Source organism: Pan troglodytes, chromosome 9 (genome assembly GCF_028858775.2).
Source record: "Pan troglodytes isolate AG18354 chromosome 9, NHGRI_mPanTro3-v2.0_pri, whole genome shotgun sequence".
Taxonomy (NCBI): Eukaryota; Metazoa; Chordata; class Mammalia; order Primates; family Hominidae; genus Pan; species Pan troglodytes.
In genome coordinates this window covers 64,575,985-64,596,382 of record NC_072407.2, presented here as the reverse complement: position 1 = coordinate 64,596,382, position 20,398 = coordinate 64,575,985, and the positions used below count along the sequence as shown (strand labels likewise).

Sequence of the window (20,398 nt, the reverse complement as noted above, 5' to 3'; positions counted from 1 at the left end):
CCATAAGGAATCTCAGATAAGACTTTTTTAAAGCTGAGCCTAGCCATGGATTTGTACCATCAAATATCAATGAGCTAGGTAAATTTCTCCTCTCTTGAGGTCAAAAGATAACTTGGGGCTCCTGGGCCAATCAGAAAGTGACACTCTATACTTACCACTGGTCAGGAACCCTGCAGAGAAACTGTGTAGACAAGGTTCAAGGCCAGTTTTCCCCAGGGGGTTTTATTGGCACTATAAGTAAAGTTTGATTACTTAAAGTAAAGCACACCATTCTAGTCAAAGCCTTGGTAAAATAAACAGTTGGTCTGATGGTTTCCTGTTGCAAAAGAAAACAGATTATTATTGCACTTATGAAAATAACTATATTGCCCTAAGTTAAGAACACTCACAAATTCTGGAGAAATCAGGTAGAGAGAAACAAATATGCTTCAAATTTTTTTCACAGGAGTATACTTTACTTAATTGCTACAAGCTGTAAATAGCTCAAAAGAAAAGCTTCTTCACTCTGAAAAACAAAACAAAGGAGTAGCAATGTTTTAAGCAAAAATGTCAAAAGATTATTTCAGTCTCCTATTAGTTCAGTCCATGCAGTTAACTCCTGTTCTGCATGATATTCATGAACATTCCCGCTCTCCATGAGAGTTCTGAGAGTTTTTCCTCTTTCAAATGTCACAATCTTGACAATTAACAGAAGCCTGCATTAGAAAATACCTGTTAGAGTTTTATAGCTGATTATAAAGCCACCTTATAAAGAGGACCAAAACAACAATTGACTGTGAATGACAAAAAGTTTCAGGGTAGCCATAGTCAAAGACACAATTGACAAGGAAATATTACCTCTGTGGCAAACAATAATTTAACATAACAATTATAATTATTACTGGCAATGTACACTAAGTCCTAGCAGAATTATAGGAGTTTCACATAATTTTGGAACACATACCAATAAATATTTATAGAAATATAGCCCCAAAAAGCCAAACAACATTCCATATTTGATAATGCTTCCTGTGTGATTTTTATATCCCATAAGCCAAATATGTCATTTTTGGACTTTAGGAAACCTAATATCTTCAAGAATTAATTAGGCCAGAAAAAGACATAATTTATTATTTGATTTTGGAAAGCTTGTTGAATATCAAAGGTTTAAACACTTTTTGGAAAATGGGATCACAGGTCATTGTAAAATAAATATTCGTTTAACCAAAAGAATAACTCAAGTATTTCAAAAAAGGTAAAAACCATTATTTGAGAAATGAGACATAACTTTCCAAACAATAAACTCTAATAAAAATAGCATGAAGCCTATTAAATTTGTTTTTAAAAATTTTATAATCTATAAAGTGCAATCATCTTGACCATAAGATATAATTTCCATAAGCCTTTTCTGACCTTTACCATGGAGTTTGTTAATGCTTCAAGAAAATCTCATTATTCTGACACAGGGGTCCATAGGCTGGTTTTGCATTAGTGTGCCATTGACAATAATGGTTAATTCATAGAGAAACAACTTATTTATCTCTCCAAATCAGCCCTTACAATCTCAAATGCCCACCTCTTTCATAACAGTTCCCAGGCCTTGACTAGGGCCTTGAATAGATTTAATTTCTGGCCCTGGGCCTCATGAACACAGTTTACTTTGATTGGCATCTTCTATGGGGTCTGAAGATGAGGCTTTAAGTGCTGTGAGTGTTAAGATTTAGCAGGACTTGGTGTCCTTTTAGACTCATGAGTCAAAGTCCTGTAACTTAATGACACAACGACTTTACAAACACATACAGAAAGTTACAGGGATGTAGTATCCTGAATTAAAAAAATTAACATTTTTGAGATGGAGTCTCTCTCTGTCACCCAGGCTGGAGTGCAGTGGTGTGATCTCAGCTCACTGCAACCTCTGCCTCCTAGGTTCAAGCAATTCTCCTGCCTCAGCCTCCTGAGGAGTTGGGACTACAGGCACACACCACCATGCCTGGCTAATTTTTGTATTTTTAGTAGAGATGGGGTTTCACCATATTGGTCAGGCTGGTCTTGAACTCTTGACCTCAGGTGATCCATCCACCTCGGCCTCCCAAATTGCTGGGATTATAGGCATGAGCCACCACATCTAGCCAAATGAATGTTTTTTTCTAAGCAAACAAAACTTAGTAATAATGATAGGAATTATTTCAATGAAGCATAAAATCTGTTTATTAGGCCAGTTACCCAAGGCAAAAGGAAAGACCTTCTGCAGTGTGACTGCTACTCCTTATGAGGAATATTAGGTTAAAAGGAAACATTTCCTTTAGCTCTTTAAGATAAAGCTTTTTTTAAAGCATCAGGCCACAAGCTAGAACCTTAAGGAAAAAAGAAACTTACAGAAACTGAAAATGAGTTGAAGAATAGAGTTATTACGTTAGGCCTTTTAAAAGAGGAGAGAAAGCTGAAAACAGATACAATAAAAGTTGAACTTTGCAGAAAACAAAAATTATAATGCCTTGTAATTTATTAAGAGTAAAGCAGTACCTTAAGAAAACTTCATAGTTGGAAACAATTCTTTACTAAGTATTTTTTAAATCAAAACCTAATTTCTAGAAAGACCATTATAATTTCCTTTAATTATAGACAACTAGATCATATAGAAATTTTTTTCTTAAAATAAATTATCTTATTATAACTTAGACAGGTCATTTATGACATGTTTGGACTTTCTTGTTTGTCCTGAACATCCCTCTTTCTTAAACAACCAGTCATTTCATTTTAGGACAACATTTACCATATGTTTCTTTCTCAGATAAAATTATTTCTCTTTAAGCTTTCCTACAAAAAAATACATCTTGGTAGACAGCAGAAGTAAATAAAGAAAACAGAATTCAGTCAACTGAGAAAAAAAAACTTGCTCAAAAAAGTCAAGTTTCTAGGAGGAAAAACAAAAACAAAAACATGAAGACCTTTTAAATACATACACACACATCTTGGATGTTAGCTTTTAATTAAGCTGACTTTTAACCACTTAGCTCCTTTAAAAATCTCTTTATAATTCTCATTACCATATTTCAACTAGGACAAATTGCAGCTATTTCAGAACTGCCAAGTGTTAAGCCAGAAAAAAACTTGATTTAGGAACTAACCCAGGTTGTAAACTGCTTTTTGGGTTTTGAGAACTGTCTGTGTTGATTGCTTCAAAATTGGTAGGGCCTGGGGACATAGGGAACTAACCACACCCTTAATTAAGAAGGTAAACCTTGGCTGCACTTAGCATACAATTAAAGCAACTTACCAGATTTTACCTTAACATTAACAATTTGTAGGAGTTACTATTATACCATGTAATTGAAACTACTGAAAATAGATTTTCATGCAAGGTGTTTAAAAACAGTAAAATGTGTTCTCTAGTAAAAGATTACAAGACGGCGTGGAAATGTAACCTGTTGCCTAGGGTTAAAGAATAGTTTTTCTTTTTTTTGTTTCTTTTTTTTTTTTTGAGACGGAGTCTTGCTCTGTTGCCAGGCTGGAGTGCAGTGGTGCAATCTCAGCTTACTGCAATCTCCACCTTCTGAGTCCAAGCGATTCTCCTGCCTCAGCCTCCTGAGTACCTGGGATTACAGGTGTGCTTCACCACACCCAGCTAATTTTTGTATTTTTAGTAGAGATGGGGTTTCACCATGTTGACCAGGATGGTCTTGATCTCCTGACCTTGTGATCTGCTCGCCTTGGCCTCCCAAAGTGCTGGGATCACAGATGTGAGCCACTGCACCCAGCTGATAGTTTTAAATTAGATAGGAAAAATCTGAAGGTTCAAAGAAGTGGTGGAAGAATTGTGGAAATTAATTTTGCATAAGAGGTTCTCTATGTAAATATATTGACTAAATTTAAAAAATGGGTTATTTTATGGTTTTTCTGTAAATTGAGCATTGAAATGAAAGCATAACAAAGTCTTCCTAAGACACTAATCTGCTCTTTGGCAAAATCTGTAAAGGGCTATAAAAGGTTTTTGCTTCTTTAAAATTTCTGAATCATGATTTTGGAAACATAAAAAACTTATAATAATCTGCAATTCTATTTTATAATATCAAGTGTTTTAAACCTTGAACATTTAACAGCCTTCCCAAAATCAAACTTCAGTTTCAAAATTGTCTTCCCTTGCACTTAGCTTTTTGAATACTTCAGAAGGCCCCTGAAGTGTCCAGAAAAGAGAGGCAAACAGGATTATTTGACATTCCTCTAGGAAGCAAAAGAGCATTGTCCCCAACCATCCCAGCAGGAGGCAGGAGTAGAGAAGGGTTTATCCACTGTCCCTGCTTGCCCATACCTCACAGCCCAGGGCTGGACACAGACACTAACAACAATTTCAATAAGTATTTAATGACTCATTATCATTTAGCAGCAGGGAGTTTAATTTTCAAGTGATTGGCGAATTTCTTGTCATTCGGCTCTTGATTTTTCATTGGACTCAATTATGGTCACAGAACAGGGTTTGTATGATCTGTATTTTCAACCTGCTAACACAGATGATGCAACTCCAGCCGCTTGGAGTCCTGGACCCGCACAACCTAACTCAGTGGTCTCTAGACACCACATCCAGCCCCTGACGTTGAGGTTGGGCCCTGGGCTGGTCCCTACGTAGGTGCCCGGCTCCTCCCACAGCTCTCCACGCAGTCAGTGCTGAGACCAGAGCCATTGATGACTAGTGTCTCTGCCAGGTACCACTCCTGTCTTCAGTCTCCAGGCCTCTTCATTAAGCCCTGCCTCAGTGCCTCAGCATCCACCCTACAAGATGTTGAAAATTTTCATCCCATTGAGGAATTACCCAGGAGATAGTCCCTCAAATAATATCTTGTCAAATAATGTCCAGGAGTGATTTCCTCTGAGCAGTGCTCTGAATGTTCAGTTTTTCCCTACGTGGGAAAACACTGACAAGCCCCTCACTGTTGAAGCCAATCTGCTCCTCCTAGCCACCACCTCCGAAAAAGCTGAACTCATCGCCCTCACTCAAGCTCTCACTCTAGCAACCAGACAACAGATGAATATACATTCAAATTCTCATTATGTGTTCCACATAGTGCTCACACTCATCCATCCGGAAAGAATGGGGTTTCCTAACTGCAAAAAGCACTCCTGTCATAAATGGCTCTCTCATCAGCAAGCTCCTTCAAGCTTCCAAGCTCCCACAGAAAGTTGCCATCATTCATTGCAGAGGCCACCAAACCCCAGACAATCCTATATCGGCTGGAAATGAGCCAGCAGATCAGGTAGCCAAAAAAGTAGCCCTACATCCCATGCAAGGCCAGTTTCTGTCCCTGTCCTTGTTCTCTTCTCTTTACTCCTCACAAGAAAAGGAGGACTTCCAAGCCCCAAACCTTCAAAAGCAATGACCATGGTATGTCAAGGAAGGGTGCTTCACTCTCCCTCACTCTCAAAGCCTTCCTCACCTCCAAACCTCCACAAATATTTCCACGTCAGTTACAAACCTCTCCTGCAACTTCTCTGCCCTATCCTCACTTCTCCTCACCTTTCCAGCTGTGTTCAAGAGATTACCCAGTCCTGCTGTATCTGCCTGTCAGTGTCACCCCAGGGTTCTCTCTGGCCACTGCCTTTTCCTACCCACCAAGCCTGAGGCCAGGTACCCGGGCAAGATTGGCCGGTAGACTTCACCCACATGCCACCTGATAAATTGCTCCACTATCTTCTGGTTTTTGTCTGTACTTTCTCCAGGTAGGTAGGAGCATTCCCAATAACTTCAGAAGGTACAAATATCATCACGCAAATGCTCATCATGCATATAATTCCCCATTTTGGACTCCCAACATCCGTCCAGTCTGATAACAGGCCCACTTTCATCAGCCAAATCACCCAAGGTGTCTCTACATCTTTAAAAATAAAGTAAGTTCTCCACACACCCTACAGGCCTCAATCTTCAGGCAAAGTTGAAAAAATGAACTCTGTCCTTAAAGCCCAACTCACCAAGCTGCTTCTAGAAACCCCCCAGTCGTGGACAAAAAATCTCCCTTTTACCCTCATGAGACTCCACGCAACACCAAAAGCACCCTCTTTCTATAGTCCCTTTGAAATCATGTATGGCCAAACTTTTGTCTTGGGGCCTCCACCCTTACCAGACTCTGAGCCACTCAGGAATTATTCCCCTTCTTAATCCAGACATGGTCTTTCATTCGTGAAGCAGCAAATGAGGCCATGCCTCTCCCTGTTGACACCTCCTTGTCCTCTCAACATAACTGTTTTGCAGGCACAGACACCTTTCCAGACAATCCAGATGATGCTCCTGCTACAATGACATGGTGATACCAACCTGTCTCTCAAGAATAGCCCCAAAATTAAGTTTTTCTTTTTCCAAGGTGCCCATGCCACCCCATGTCACACCTGAAGTAGTTATTGAGAAAGTCGTCCTTTTTCTATAACCAAATAGACAGCAATGTAAAATTCTCCCCAGGGCCTGAAAGCTTAGGGAGATGAGTTCCCCACTTCTCAGACTCGGTCCCAAGGCACAAGGCTACTTGTGCTAGTGGGGTGCACCAGCAAGATAGCAGAAGCAGGAAGAGAGCCGGCCGGAAGACACATACCCCTGAAGACGGAGAAAGAGGCCATCCAGATATAACATAGCAGTTACATCAGACTAGGACACTTCCTGTTTACAGGAGACTATAAAACCTTTGCACCATCCTCACTTAAGGCTGATGCCACTTTAGGCCTCAGCCCTCCTGCCTCCAGGTGCTCATTAAAACAGCATGTTGCTCCACACTGCCTCGTGTTGTCTGTTGGTATGCTCTTGGGGTTCGAACCGATACAAAAACCTTACAAGGGGATAGCCTCGGAAAGAAGAGGGACAGGCTGAGGTAGAAGCAGAACAGGTGGCAATAACTGCCCCTGGTGACAGGAATGCTGGGGACAGGACATGAAGGAGACTCCAGGTTCCATGTAAACATCCCCTGCTGTGCTGGGTCCCTGCACAGCACGCTCACTCCCCTCAACCCTCATTGCCTTTGCAGCTCACTGCGGGACAGCGGAGGATGGACTCCAGTCCCACAACAGGCACGGGACTAGAGGACATTGAAAATCTTAATAGGGGTACTGTTAAACTCAGTAGTCGTATTGCATAGGATTCAAATAATAACATAATATGGTTAAAAATAATATTTTCCTGTAGTAGTTTATAAATTAAACTGAAGCCAACATCTATGATGAGTAAAAATTACAAAATTTAAACCCAGTCAGGTGCCACCCTGCTTTGCAGGCCTCCCCTCCCTGGCTGGCTCTGGCCCAGGCCCTGCACATCTCGGGGAGGCCCAGAGACAGCGCAGAGAAGCCTGACATGGCCAGCAGGGCTCAGCGTGGATGGGAGGACTGGAGTGAAAGCAGGTCCTCTGAGCGAAACCCTGCCTCACATCCCAGAGCCTGAGGACCCCAGAGAGAGTCGACGGGGGAGGTGGTGGGATGGGGACAGGGAAACACTCTTCAGAGAGAGAGGACCAAGGCTTAGAGGTCAGACTGAGGAAACAAATGCTTCACAGAGTCCTCAACCCATGACCATGAGTTCTTTAATAAGTAAGTAAGTGTGTGTGTGTGTGTGTGTATGTAAAATATGTGAGGCCCTCTAACGCCTCTTTTCTATGGTAGAACAAAGAGAAACTTCAGTTTTTGCCATCAATTTATTAAAATAAACATATATAGCAGGTTTCAACAATTGTCTTGTAGTTTGTAGTAAAAAGACATAAGAAAGAGAAGGTGTGGTTTGCAGCAATCCGTAGTTGGTTTCTCACCATACCCTGCAGTTCTGTGAGCCAAAGGTCTTGCAGAAAGTTAAAATAAATCACAAAGACTGCTGTCATATATTAATTGCTAGAAAGCAAAAACAGAGACATCACTTAGATTTTCTGCACTCTCTAACAAAATAAAATCTTGAAAAACAGAAGCTTATCCTTTTCTAGGGTTTGCCCACAAACATCTAGCATCCCAGACAGTTAGGGCTGGAAGTAGAAGAGCTGTTGTTTCTGGATCATTTCCCCCACCGTGGACTTTTTAAATATTTTTTCTGTGTGTTTGTGGTTCTTTGAAATAATGTATTCAACAAATACGTGACTATATTACCTATTTTCACAGGATTGTTAAAATCTTAGCTCAAATGCAAAAAAAAAAAAAAAAAAAAAAGTGAAACTTTGAGCTCTCGTCTAACCCTCCATTGTGGAAATATTCCCAGCATCCCAGCAGTCCGACGCCCTCTGCCACCACCATTGTGCTCTACTAATTATTGGAGCTGCAGACTATGATCTGTCTGAGGAAGCTTTTAAAGAAACAAATCCATCACCCTTCCCTGCAGTTGATAATTAGTTTTTAACAAATTATTAATAGTGGTAAAATGTACATCTCATAAAATTTGCCATTTTAAGGGGACAGTTCGGAGTGTTCTGTATATTCGTGTGGTTGTGCAACCTAACTCCAGAATATTACTGTTCTGCACAACTGAAACTCCAGACCCATTAAATATGACTCCCCCTTCTTCTCTGCACCCAAGCCCTGACAACCACTGTTTTTTTTTTTTTCACTGTCTCTGAGTCTGGCTCCCCAGATTCCCATATGCATGGGTCATGCAGCATTTGTGTTTTTGTGACTCTTTGCTTCACTCTTCACTCGCTATAATATCCTCAAGTTTCATCCATGTTGTAGAAAGCGTCAGGGTTTCCTGAGGTGATGTTCACTTTCATCCTAATGGAGGTGTTTGGTATATTTCTAGCTTTTTTTTTTTTTTTTTTAACCAGGGAAGGATTAAAGAAGAATTTAACATAGGGAATAAATGCTAAAGAAAACCCTCAACAATATACATGTATAGTTAGAAAGAAATACAAAACTATTGGTTTTTGTTTGAGACAATTCTTCCTCCATGGCGGTTTCATACCCATGATCTACAGTTGCCTATTGGATATTCCAAGGTTTCTCATCATTTATGCTAGCAAATTATGATTGCCTGGAAGTGCATTTTAAATTCTTTTTATTTGAGATGTATAGAATCTTGCTCAAATGGTATTTTCCAAACTGTTGAAAAATAGGGCATTTTTTTAAGAAAGAACACTTTTACTTTTTTTGAAGAAGAGAAGTTTTCTCTGCAGATTGGTCTATAGGTGCGAGTCTTCTGGAAAATTGTTTTTTCTGTAGAGAGTGAACATATGTTTGTATGTGTGTGTCTGAGTATGTTTGTGTGTGTCTCTGTGTTTCTGTGGTTGTGTGGTTCTGTCTGTGTGTTTGTGTTTGTGTCTGGATGATTGTGTGCCGGTGTGATTGTGTCTGTGTCTGTGTCTTTGCCTGTCTGTCTGTGTTTGTGTATGTCTGAATGTGTGTGTGTTTGTGTGATTGTGACTGTGTCTGTGTGTTTGCATGTGTCTGGATGTGTGTATGTGTGTTTCTGTGTTTGTGTGATTGTGTCTGTGTTTGTGAGCATGAATTAGAGAGCTCTGGGGATAGGTAAGACTTCTACCGACCTTTCCTTTTCCTCTCTTGCCCTATTCATTTATCATCCACTGAGGATTCTCTAGGTAGAGTGACAACACAGGGACGCTGGATGTTTTTCTTGATGGCAAAGTCATTAGACTAACCATTCAACTAAATTAACCAATGTAAGAAAAGGCTTGTTCACTAGTGGCTTTGGCATTGTCAGTGAGAAATGAAGAGCCCACTTGTCCCTGGTCAGGGGATTTAAAAAGCTTATAGGAAGAAAATGAAATTACCATAAACACCTCAACATTGCTCAGAGTTTCATCAGTTTGGTTAAGAAAACATTCCTTCAATTCATCTATGGCATTTGTAGTGGCATTGTCGTCTATGAACTCTTGAAGAAGTTCTTTGTATTCAGTCTTAGACACTTGTGGATTGATTGTCTTGGAAATCACATTCTCCAATAAGGGGCAGCCAGAGCCTGGGAAGGATGCACAAGGAAACAAGCTTGGTACAGAAGGCATGAAAGGCTTGGGGCAGACCTATTACATTCCTCATCTTCTTACAGCCCAAGAGAATATAGACTCAAAGATAATGATGCAGAATCTAGAGTTCTCAATTCTGGGAGAAAACCTCAGGCTCTGGGATTTCCTGTAAGCCCTGCAACTTCTTTCTCTCCACTCCCCAGCCTAGAAAAGCTAAACCTCATGAAACTTCATTTAATGAGAAGACTTGAGAAATGAAACACTCGGACTTGGAAGTATATCGTGAAGATTATTTGGTCTTCTTTGGTTCAAAATCATACGATGCTTCACTATTACCATTCAGAGCATCACAGAAGATTTCCAAGTATCTTAGGCCAAGCGTGGTGGCTCACACCTATAATCCCAGCACTTTGGGAGGCCGAGGTGGGCAGACTGCCTGAGCTCAGGAGTTCAAGACCAGCCTGGGCAACATGGTAAGATCTATTATACCTACAGCCTTTGTACTGGGGCTGATCTCTGCTGAGAATTGGGGAGCAGGAGTTCTTCCATAGAGGCCCACGTGACAACCCCTAACCCCGAGGCAGCCCTCCCTGCACAGAACTCACCTGCGTAGCAGTGCAGGGGGAGGGCCGCCAGCATGAGGACCATCAGCAGCTTCATGGTGAGGCTGCTGCTGTCGGTGTTCAGTCGCGGGTGGCAAGGATCAAGGAAGCCGCTGTGGAGGTGAGCACCCGGCCCTGCTCTATTTATTCCCCAGGTAGGCATCTTAATTCCACCCATGAATGAGGCAATGAGTCAACCTGGCATGGGACCAGTAAACAGGAGCATGCCCCAGGGGAAACACAGCCAGCCTGTATGTAGAATCTTCCTGCTTCTCTTCCTCTTTCTTGTATTCCTTCTCCACTTGCTCCCCTTCCTTTTCTTCTCTGTCTCTTTCTTTAAGGTGAGAATGACAGCGTCATGTCCCGTGTATCTGTGCCAGCTTATCCCAGCAGTGGGCCTAGGTGCAATACCTCACACCTACTCTTGGGAGCAGGCTTTTCTCATCCACTGACATCTCATTTTCAGAAAGGGATGTCTGGGAAAGTTTTACCTTTTGTGGGGAAATTTAAGGCCATCCACCCTCCGCTGAAAGTTATTTTTACAAGGATTATCTCGGTTAATTATAAATTAATTGATAACTTTGTTTAGTTCTTTGGTAACTCTTTAGGGTTTTCTTTCCACTGATTCAAAGGATGCTGTGAATTAGTAGAGTAACTGATGGGCTGGACAGGCAGTGCTGGGTGGTGGGTGGTGATGGAATTTGGAATCAGGGATGAGGGTTTGGACCCTGGATGCAACTTGCAGTCCTGCCATGTCCTTGCTGGTCTCTCTGAGCATCCTTCCTTTTCAACACTTGAAGAAAATAAAAGGCGGGATGGGACAGCATGCAGAATTTGTATAAGGATGCTTCATGTAAAGATTGTTTCATGGCCGGTCGCAGTGGTTCATGCCTGTAATCCCAGCACTTTGGGAGGCTGAGGTGGGTGAATCACCTGAGGTCAGGAGTTTGAGACCAGCTTGACCAACATGGAGAAACCCCTTCTCTACTAAAAATACAAAATTAGCTGGGCATGGTGGTACGTGCCTGTAGTCCAAGCTACTCAGGAGGCTGAGGCAGGAGAATTGCTTGAACCCAGGAGGTGGAGGTTGCAGTGGGCCGAGATCACACCATTGCACTCCAGCCTGGGCAACAAGAGTGAAACTCTGTCTCAAAAAAAAATTGTTTCACACAGCCCAGTGCAAAGTAGTCATGTATAAAGACAAGATTTCATCCATGCATGCAGCCATCCATCTTTAAATAACTGCTGAGCATCCCCTATGAGCTGGCAGTGAGCTGCCCACCATAAATTCAGTTATAGGCACAATTTAGACCAAGCCTTGCTCTCATGGAGCTGACTTTCCAATAAGGGAGGTAACAAGCATCCTGCCACATAAGAGAGATATGAGAAAGTAGTAATCACTGCAAAGAACTCAAAATATCCACAACGGCAAAATGATGTCATGGACTGACTACTGAGAGGAGGAGGCCATGCCATTTCAGCTGACATTTGGATGAGTGGACGACAGTGTCTAGTGACAGATCCAGGGAAGATGCAGTTCCATGCAGAGGGAATGACAAGATCAGAGACCAGAGGGCAGATGGCACTTGGCCAGGTAAGGAAGGCAAGGAACATGGCCACATGGGATCAGGAGGACAGGACAGCCTCATGTGACAGAAAACCCACCCTCGTTTAATTAGGGGCATGGTGAAGGTCATGGGAACAAGAAATACAAAGCTGGCTTGGGTTTTTTATAAAAGAGGCCGGGCGTGATGGCTCATGCCTGTAATCCCAGCAGTTTGGGAGGCCAAGGTAGGCAGATCATGAGGTCAGGAGATTGAGACCATGCTTGCTAACATGATGAAATCCCATCTCGATTCAAAATACAAAAAATTAGACGGGCGTGGTGGTGCATGCCTGTAGTCCCAGGTACTCGGGAGGCTGAGGCAAGAGAACCACTTGAACCTGGCAGGCGAAGGTTGCAGTGAGCCAAGATCACGCCACTGCACTCCAGCCTGGGTGACAGAGTGAGACCCCATCTCAAAAGAAAAAAAGAAGATACGGATGAGAGAGCCAAAGAGATGAGTCGGTTCTTCACTTCCCGTGGATGCATTATTTGCTGTCCGGATTACCCATGACGTCTTTCTTTCCATCATTCAGCTGGAGCCTCAGATATTTTCAAGTGGAGAACAAAATTGATTTAGGAAGAGGCTAGAAAGAAGGTTTCTGTACTTATAGGTATACTTTCACCCAGCTGGCCATGGCGGGCATCCTTCTTCCATAAGTGAAGTGAAAAACTTTGATCATGAAACGGAGACTGTCTCCTTGGCCAAGACCTAATGGGTCTCTGCCTGGTGCCCCAGTCCTTATGGACCTGCCCTCTTTCCCACAGGGACAAACACTCACGCAGTGTTATCTTACCCATCTAAAATGAACTCCCCACACCACCTACATGGTGCCCCACTAAAGAGATGGTGTTTTCTTTCACTCACATATTGTATCCAGATCTGACAGTGATCATTCTCTGGTGAGTCATAAGACATACCTGGCCCAAGAAAGACTCATTTGCAAGCCAGTATTTGCAGGGAGAGAGAGGAGAATCAGAAGTTTAAAACACAGTACTGCTGGTCCAATTTTTTCTCTTCCCAAAAGGGAAGAATTTTTTTTTCTTTTTCTTTTGAGACAGAGTCTCGCCCTGTCACCCAGGCTGGAGTGCAGTGGCTTGATCTTGGCTCACTGCAACCTCCCCCTCCCAGGTTCTCCTGTCTCAGCCTCCCAAGTAGCTGGGACTATAGGTGCCTACCACCATGCCTGGCTAATTTTTGTATTTTTGGTATAGATGGGGTTTCACCATATTGGTCAGGCTGGTCTCAAACTCCTGACCTCAGGTGATCCACCCACCTTAGCCTCCCAAAGTGCTGGGTTTATAGGCATGAGCCACAGCACCTGGCCGGGACTTTTATTCAGGTCCCTAATTCAGTTCAGAAACTGGAGGCCAAGTGTCCTTCAGTCTTCAGTGTTTCTGTGACAAGTGTTTACTGAGCCTCTACTATGACAAAGCAATAAGTCATTCACACATTCTCTCTAAAATGTGCTTGTGTTTTGTGAGGGGAAAAAAGTATGCCTTAAAAAAAAAGGCAGACATCTACCCTGGCCTTGGGCTCACAAAAGAGCTGAGATGTAGGGACATGAGGGATTTGGGCAAAGGAAAGGCATTGCCATGCTTCATATTAAATAGCAATGTTGTTTGAAAGTCATCTTTTCTCAGTGATTTCTGTATTTGTACCGAAAAGCCTGGAATGGCCGGCCCTGGAAGCTGCATCTCTGCTGAATTCTGCAGCCCTTTTCCTTCATAGGCCCATGGCTGATGGCTCCTGAGTGAGGACCCCAAGCCAGACCGACTGCCTGTGTTCACTTCCCAGCTCCTCTGTTTGCTGACAGTGCCACGGTGGACAGGAGACTTAACGATTTGTGTCCGCTTCAAAATGGAAACAGTCACAGAATGGTTGCGACTCATAAGTAAAGTAAAAATGGTAAGGTACTGGGAACAGTGCCTGGTGCAGAGTCAGTGCTGTCTAAATGTCAGTTGCTCATCATCTTTTCCTATTGTTGAGTTGTATTTATGATTCAACTCCTAGGACTGCTAAGCTCATCATAGAACACTGGAAAATTAGTCTGCCCTTAATATTCTCAAAAATATATCACAATAACCATAGTTAGACAAAGCAAAAACATTTAACTTGGAAAATAAAGCACTGCATTGTGATCCAGGCTTTGGTATCTTTTCTCTCAGTCCATTTTAAAGAATTTTGCTGAGCTCTAATTGACGTATAAATTCTCTCCTAAACAGACCCTACATACTGTCGTCCGATGAATCTTCCCCGAACTCAGCTCCAAATGTGCTTCCACTTGCTTTTTAATGTTCAGTAGAGCAGGAATCATAATTATGTAGCAGTTTGCTGTTTGAAAGGCACTGTTGAACCCTGTGACAACATTCCTAGCAGCAACCTTAGCAGAAGGGTGACCATATTATTTGTTAGCCAAACTCCAACATTTTGGTGGCTGAAAAGAAACATAAAATCAATGGGATGCCAGGACAATAACATAACCCAGGACTGCTGTGGGCAAATTAGCATGAGTGGTCACTTCTCTATGATGTGGGCATGTCATTTCACCCCACCTAACAGAAATGTGACACAGAGATGTTAAGACACTCACCTGAAAGAACACAGCTAGGAAGGGGCAGAAGCGGGATAAAAAGCCAGATGTTCTGGCTCCACAGGCTGCTCTCAACACTATTTCCCTCCTTGGCTGAACACTGAGGGACCTGCACATCATGGTTCAGATGAGTCCTGGTGTCCATGACTCCCACTGCTGCCCTATGAGAACTCTGGGTTGATTTCTGCACAAGCCCTGGAGAAGAGTTTTCTGCTTGAGACCTTTGCTCCAAGTGGATTCCCCTCCTCCTCTGCCCTTGCCTCAGCTGCTCTGGGTTGAAACACTTCATTCATTCCAAAAGCCACATCAAAGATGGCTAATGCCTTGTGTTCTTTGCTGGCCCTGCATCTCTGGGGACCTCCCTGTTCACAGGACCCTGTATCTCTCCATAGGCAGTTCCATCTGACATCTCCAGGACCCTCACCCCGACCCTTCCTCCCTGTCCCTGCTCATTGAGCTCATGGCTTGGGCACTTCTTGTTTGCATTATAGTGATGAAAACTACTTATTTTCCTTAATTTACTATTGTGTAACTCATTTTCAAGAGCAGATTTTGATATTTTACACAAAGAGTGTATTGACTGTATTTTATGTTTTATTACTAGATCTATTCAGGAAAAGGAACTCATTTAAAATTAAAATTTTACGAAACACAGACATCAGACGTAACACTTAAATCAGACACCACTGTGTCTTCCTGGACACCGTAAATACAACACCATTTGTACTTTCCTGGAGGGAAACTGGGGGTCAGGTAGGAAGAAGGTAGTGAAGAAAGAAGATGGCTGGAAACCCTGCTAACGAGAGCCTGGGCCACCTCAGTGTCCTTTTGCCCTAGAAGTGACTGTTAGTGTGACACCATCTGACCAGGATGTATCTAATGAGTTGGAACCTGGAACCGGATTTGAAAGCAGAGACAAGGTCAATGTCAGCCCCTGGCTAATTCTTTCCCGTACCAAAACCCAGAAATTATACAACTCGCCACGTCCCCACATTGTGTGTGGTTAAAAATGTTAATGCGCATACGCGAGAGGAAGTTTACCTTGGCTCATCAGATACCTTCACTAGTACCTTTGCCAGTGAGTTAGTAATTTTCCCCTCCCTTCAATGCCAACATTATCCCAGAAACAGTAGTCAGCCCACTGTCATGAGCCTCTGTTACGCCAGGGCCTCAGGAGAGGCATATGGAGGAACTTATACAAAGTATCCCTGCTGCTGGAGCAATGGGTCTCAGTGGGGACACTTTTTCACTTTCCCCACCCTGAAGAACCTTTCCCAATAGTGGGTTTTGCTTGTCCCAACTGGATGGGGGTGAGTGTCCTATTGAGGTCAAGTGACAGAGGCCAGGAATTAAACATCAACTAAAACCTTCTTAACATCTAACAATGCTCAGGACAGCTGTCCACAAGAATGAGATATTCAACCACAAATATTAATATTGCCAATGCTGAGAAGCCATGTATGCAGAAATATTGAAGAGCCGTTCACCTGGTCACGAAAATCAGCAGTGCCAGCCAGCCTCACACCCAGTGCACAGTGGATGCAGCCCCACATATGGTAAGAATGCCAGCAGGTGCCTGCCCTCCAATGGGCTGGACTGTATGGAAATTCATGCCCTGGCCCAGCTGCTTCATCCACCAGAAGGGCCTTACTTCCATCCTTAGGTCTTCCTCATCCTCTAAGTCCTTATGATGCTACTCAATCATCACCTCATCCACAAACCTTTCCCGGAGCATGTGAAGCTCAGAAGGATGTTGTTCTTTGATTTTCTAAAGGCCTTTAATTTCCATGATGAAATTTCATTCTTAGAGATATTCCACAGGTCCTTCTTCAGTCTTCTGTCTCATATCCTGTTGTTCAACATGTGATTAATTTTTAAAGGAAGTCTATTATTTGTTTTCAGAGTGTGACCTTGTCTAGCCTATGAGGTAGACAGCAGGGAGAAGAGATTTGAGGGAAACATCTTAGGCACAGATGAGTAAATCTTGTCAAGGAAAACAGTTAAGATGCCCACGGGAGAGGCAGCAAGAGTTACATAAAAGGAGCCAGGATAAGTAAATTCTTTGCACTTGGTAAAGCTAAATGTACTTTCATTTTTTGTACAGTTTGTTGACAGCTAGAGATATGTGGTCTTGGGAGGTGTCCGTGATTCTAGAAGAGGATGTCCAATGGGGGTAAACATGCAGGCCTCATTCACTCCCTTTTGTAGATCCTACCTGTTGCCATCAGATGCCCTCAGCCTGCCAAGTCTTACCTGATCCCACCTCACACTCTTCAGCAGTAGCTCCTGGAGGAATCAGACAGCATATGAATCTAATATGATTGTTTTTATAACAAGGAAACCAATGACAGACATATTTCCTTATGTGATTAGAAATATACACATGTAATCAATAAAGTGAAGAGACAATACACAGAATGGGAGAACATATTTGCAAGCTATTCCACTGACAAGGAATTAATAGCTAGAATACATGAGGAGCTCAAACAACTCAATAAGAGAAAATGTAAAAATCCCATTTAAAAATGGGCAAAAGATCTGAATGAACATTTCTCAAATGGAGACATACAAATGGCAAACAAGTATATGCTCAACATTATGGATCATCCCAGAAATGTGATACAATGTGATATCCTCTCACCCCAGTCAAAATGGCTTTTATCCAAAAGACAGGCAGTAACAAATGCTAGAGAAAATATGGAGAAAGGGAAATCATCGTTCACTGTTGGCAGGAATATAAATCAATACAGCCACTATGAAGAAGTGTATAAAGATTTTTCAAAAAACTAAAAATAGAACTAGCATATGATGAAGCAATCCCATTACTAGGTGTGTATCCAAAAGAAAGGATATCGATATATTGAAGATATCCCATGTTTCTTGTAGCACTCTTCATAATAGCCAAAATCTGGAATCAAACTAAGCTTCTATCTACAGATGAATGGACAAAGAAATTGTCATACATATACACAATGGAGTCCTATTCAGTCATAAAAATGAATGAGATTCCATCATTTGCAACAACATGAATTGAACTAGAGGACATTATGTTAAGTGAAATAAGTTGGGCACAGAAAGACTAACTTGGCATATTTTCATATTTGTGGGACCCAAAAATTAAAACAATGGAATTCATGGAGATAGAGAGTGGAATGATGTCTACCAGAGGTGGGGAAGTTTTTTAGTTAAAATAACTAAAAAATATGATACTTTTTGGCCACTTGTATGCCCTCATTTGAGAAATGTTCATTCAGGTATGTTGGGGCAGGGCAGGGATGGTCAATGGCTACAAAAATATAATTACATAGAATGAATAAGATTTAGTATTTGGGCCAGGTGCAGTGGCTCACACCTGTAATCCCGGCACTTTGGGAGGCCGAAGTGGGCAGATCACAAGGTCAAGAGATGGAGACCATCCCGGCCAACATGGTGAAACCCTGTCCCTACTAAAAATACAAAAATTAGCTGGGCATGGTGGTGCACACCTGTAGTCCCAGCTACTTGGGAGGCTGAGGCAGGAGAATAGCTTGAACCCGGGAGGCAGAGGTTGCAGTGAGTCAAGATTGCACCACTGCACTCCAGCTTGGTGACAGAGCAAGACTCTGTCTCAAAAAAAAAAAAAAAAAAAAGTAGTGTTTGATAGTACAACACAGTGACTACAGTCAACCATAATTTATTGTACATTTTAAAATAACTAAAAAAGTAAGAAATGATAAATGCTTGAGGTGATACATACCACATTTACTGATATTGGTAAATACGATTATTACACATCATCTACCAGTGTCAAAATATCTCATGTACCCCATGAATATATACACCTATTATGCACCCATACAAAATAAAATTAAAATGTTTTTGAAAAGAAAGAAATGAAAATGTATTTAAAGTGCATTATTAAATACACAATCATTGGTATATACTCATTCTTCGATCAAGAGATTATATAATTAGAGTAGCTCTCTCCTGACATCCCCAGAATCCTGAACACATGGTCCATTCTTCTCTGTAGGTGTTTCTTGAGAATACTGTGGTTTCTTTGTCTTGGTGTAACAGTCATACAGCCTAGGTGCTTAATTAATATTGTGTAATTGACTTTTAAGAGCAGATTTTGGCTTTTTCACAAAGAGTTTATTGATTGAATTTCATGCTTTATTACAAAGTCTATTTAGAAAAAAGGATTAATTTAAAATTAAAGTCTTACTAAAAACAAGCATCAGACTGAAGATGAAAATCAGATATCACTGACTTCCCGGGCAATGCATCACCATTTGTACTCTCCATGAGGGAAATTTGGAGTAGGGGAGAAAGAAGGCAAGTGAAGAGAGGAGGTGACTAGAGACCTTGCCAACCAGGGTCTGGGCCACCTCAGTGTCCTTCTCTAGAAGTGACTGTTACCATGACACCATGTGACCAGGATCTATCTAATGAGTTGGGATCAGGATCCGGATCTGGAAGTAGAGCCAGAGTCAGCTGTCAGCCTCTGGCAAATTCTTTTGGCTTCTTCACCAAAACCCAGAAATTACACAACTTTCCATGTCCCCACAATGTGTGTGGTTTAAAATGTTAATGCACAAACACACGGGAAAGTTTGCATTGATTCATTAGATACCTTCACCAGTGCCTTTGCCAGTGAGTTATTAATTTATCCCTCACTTCAAAGCCAGAATTTTCCTGCACACAGATGTCAGCCCACTGTCATGAGCCTCTGCTTCACTGGGGGCATTACCTGAGGTATACAGGGACTTACATAAAGCATCCCCATTGCTAGAGCAGTGGGTCACAGTGGGAGCATTTTGCCCTTTTCCTCTGCTCTGGAGAACTTTTGTCAATGTCTGGAGTGGGTTTCTGTTGTTCCTACTAGATGAGGTGATTGCACTATTGAGATCAAATGGCAGAGGCTAGGAATTAAACATTCTGCTGAATTCTGCTAAACATCCTAAAATGCTCAAGACAGCTGTCCACAATCACAAACATGAATACTGCCAATGTTGAGAAGCCTTATGTACAGAAATATCAAACAGCCTTTGTCCTGGTAATGAAACATTGGCAGTGCCAGCTAGCCTCATACTTGGTGCAAAATTATCGCAGTTCCAACTATGGTAAGATGCCAGCAGATGTGTGGGCATCTCTACCCCCCCAGTGAGCTGTACTCCATCTCACCTGCATGCCCTTGCCCAGGCTGCTTTGCCCACCAGGAGGGCCTTAATTCCTCCTCTGTCTTCCTCATCTTCTAAGTCCTTCTGTTACTGGAAAAGAAATCTCAATCCAGACCCCAAGAGAGGGTTTCTGGATCTCACACAGGACGGAATTCAAGGTGAGTCAGAGCGGAATAAAAGAAGCGAGTTTCTTAGAACGAATCCATTACTAAGGAATTCTTAGAATGCCTTAGTAAGGCATTCTCAGAAAGCAGCTGGAGAAATGCACCATCTTTGTTTTAACTTTTTCTTATATTGGGGTCTTGTCTATGTAAAGACTAAACTAAGCTGTGACTACATGGGAGTGAGCAGACAGCATGACAAAAAGTATTGTTCTATTGATTTAAAGGAAACTGTCCTTGACATTTTCGTGTGTGAGTACATCAAAGCAGAACCATAATTATCTTGAAAGCAAATATTGTTATAGGTATTGGGACATCTGGACTTTCTGTTGTTGTTGGAGTTTGTCTTTGCAGGCATGACCAAACTGCTTCCTTAG

At 42.1% G+C, this 20,398-nt stretch overlaps 1 protein-coding gene across 5 annotated transcripts; it reads right to left on the bottom strand.

Annotated features, from left to right (window-relative positions):
- Positions 1 to 7,626: 7,626 nt before the first annotated feature.
- SCGB2A2 (secretoglobin family 2A member 2) lies at positions 7,627 to 20,025 on the bottom strand. Of its 5 annotated transcripts, XM_063784138.1 has the most exons (7): positions 19,865 to 20,025; positions 16,189 to 16,987; positions 14,702 to 14,896; positions 14,345 to 14,545; positions 10,508 to 11,297; positions 9,711 to 9,898; positions 7,627 to 7,830 (listed from the first exon to the last, which is right to left on the bottom strand). In XM_063784138.1, exons 5-7 carry the CDS (start codon positions 10,680 to 10,682, stop codon positions 7,792 to 7,794), a joined length of 402 nt encoding a protein of 133 aa, XP_063640208.1. In that variant the 5' UTR covers positions 10,683 to 11,297; positions 14,345 to 14,545; positions 14,702 to 14,896; positions 16,189 to 16,987; positions 19,865 to 20,025; the 3' UTR covers positions 7,627 to 7,791. The 5 variants fall into 5 exon arrangements, with proteins under 5 accessions (XP_063640208.1, XP_054518321.1, XP_054518322.1 ...); XM_054662346.2 differs by lacking the exon at positions 14,345 to 14,545 and having other exon boundaries at positions 19,865 to 20,020; XM_054662347.2 differs by lacking the exons at positions 14,345 to 14,545; positions 14,702 to 14,896 and having other exon boundaries at positions 19,865 to 20,020.
- Between the last annotated feature and the right edge of the window lie 373 nt (positions 20,026 to 20,398).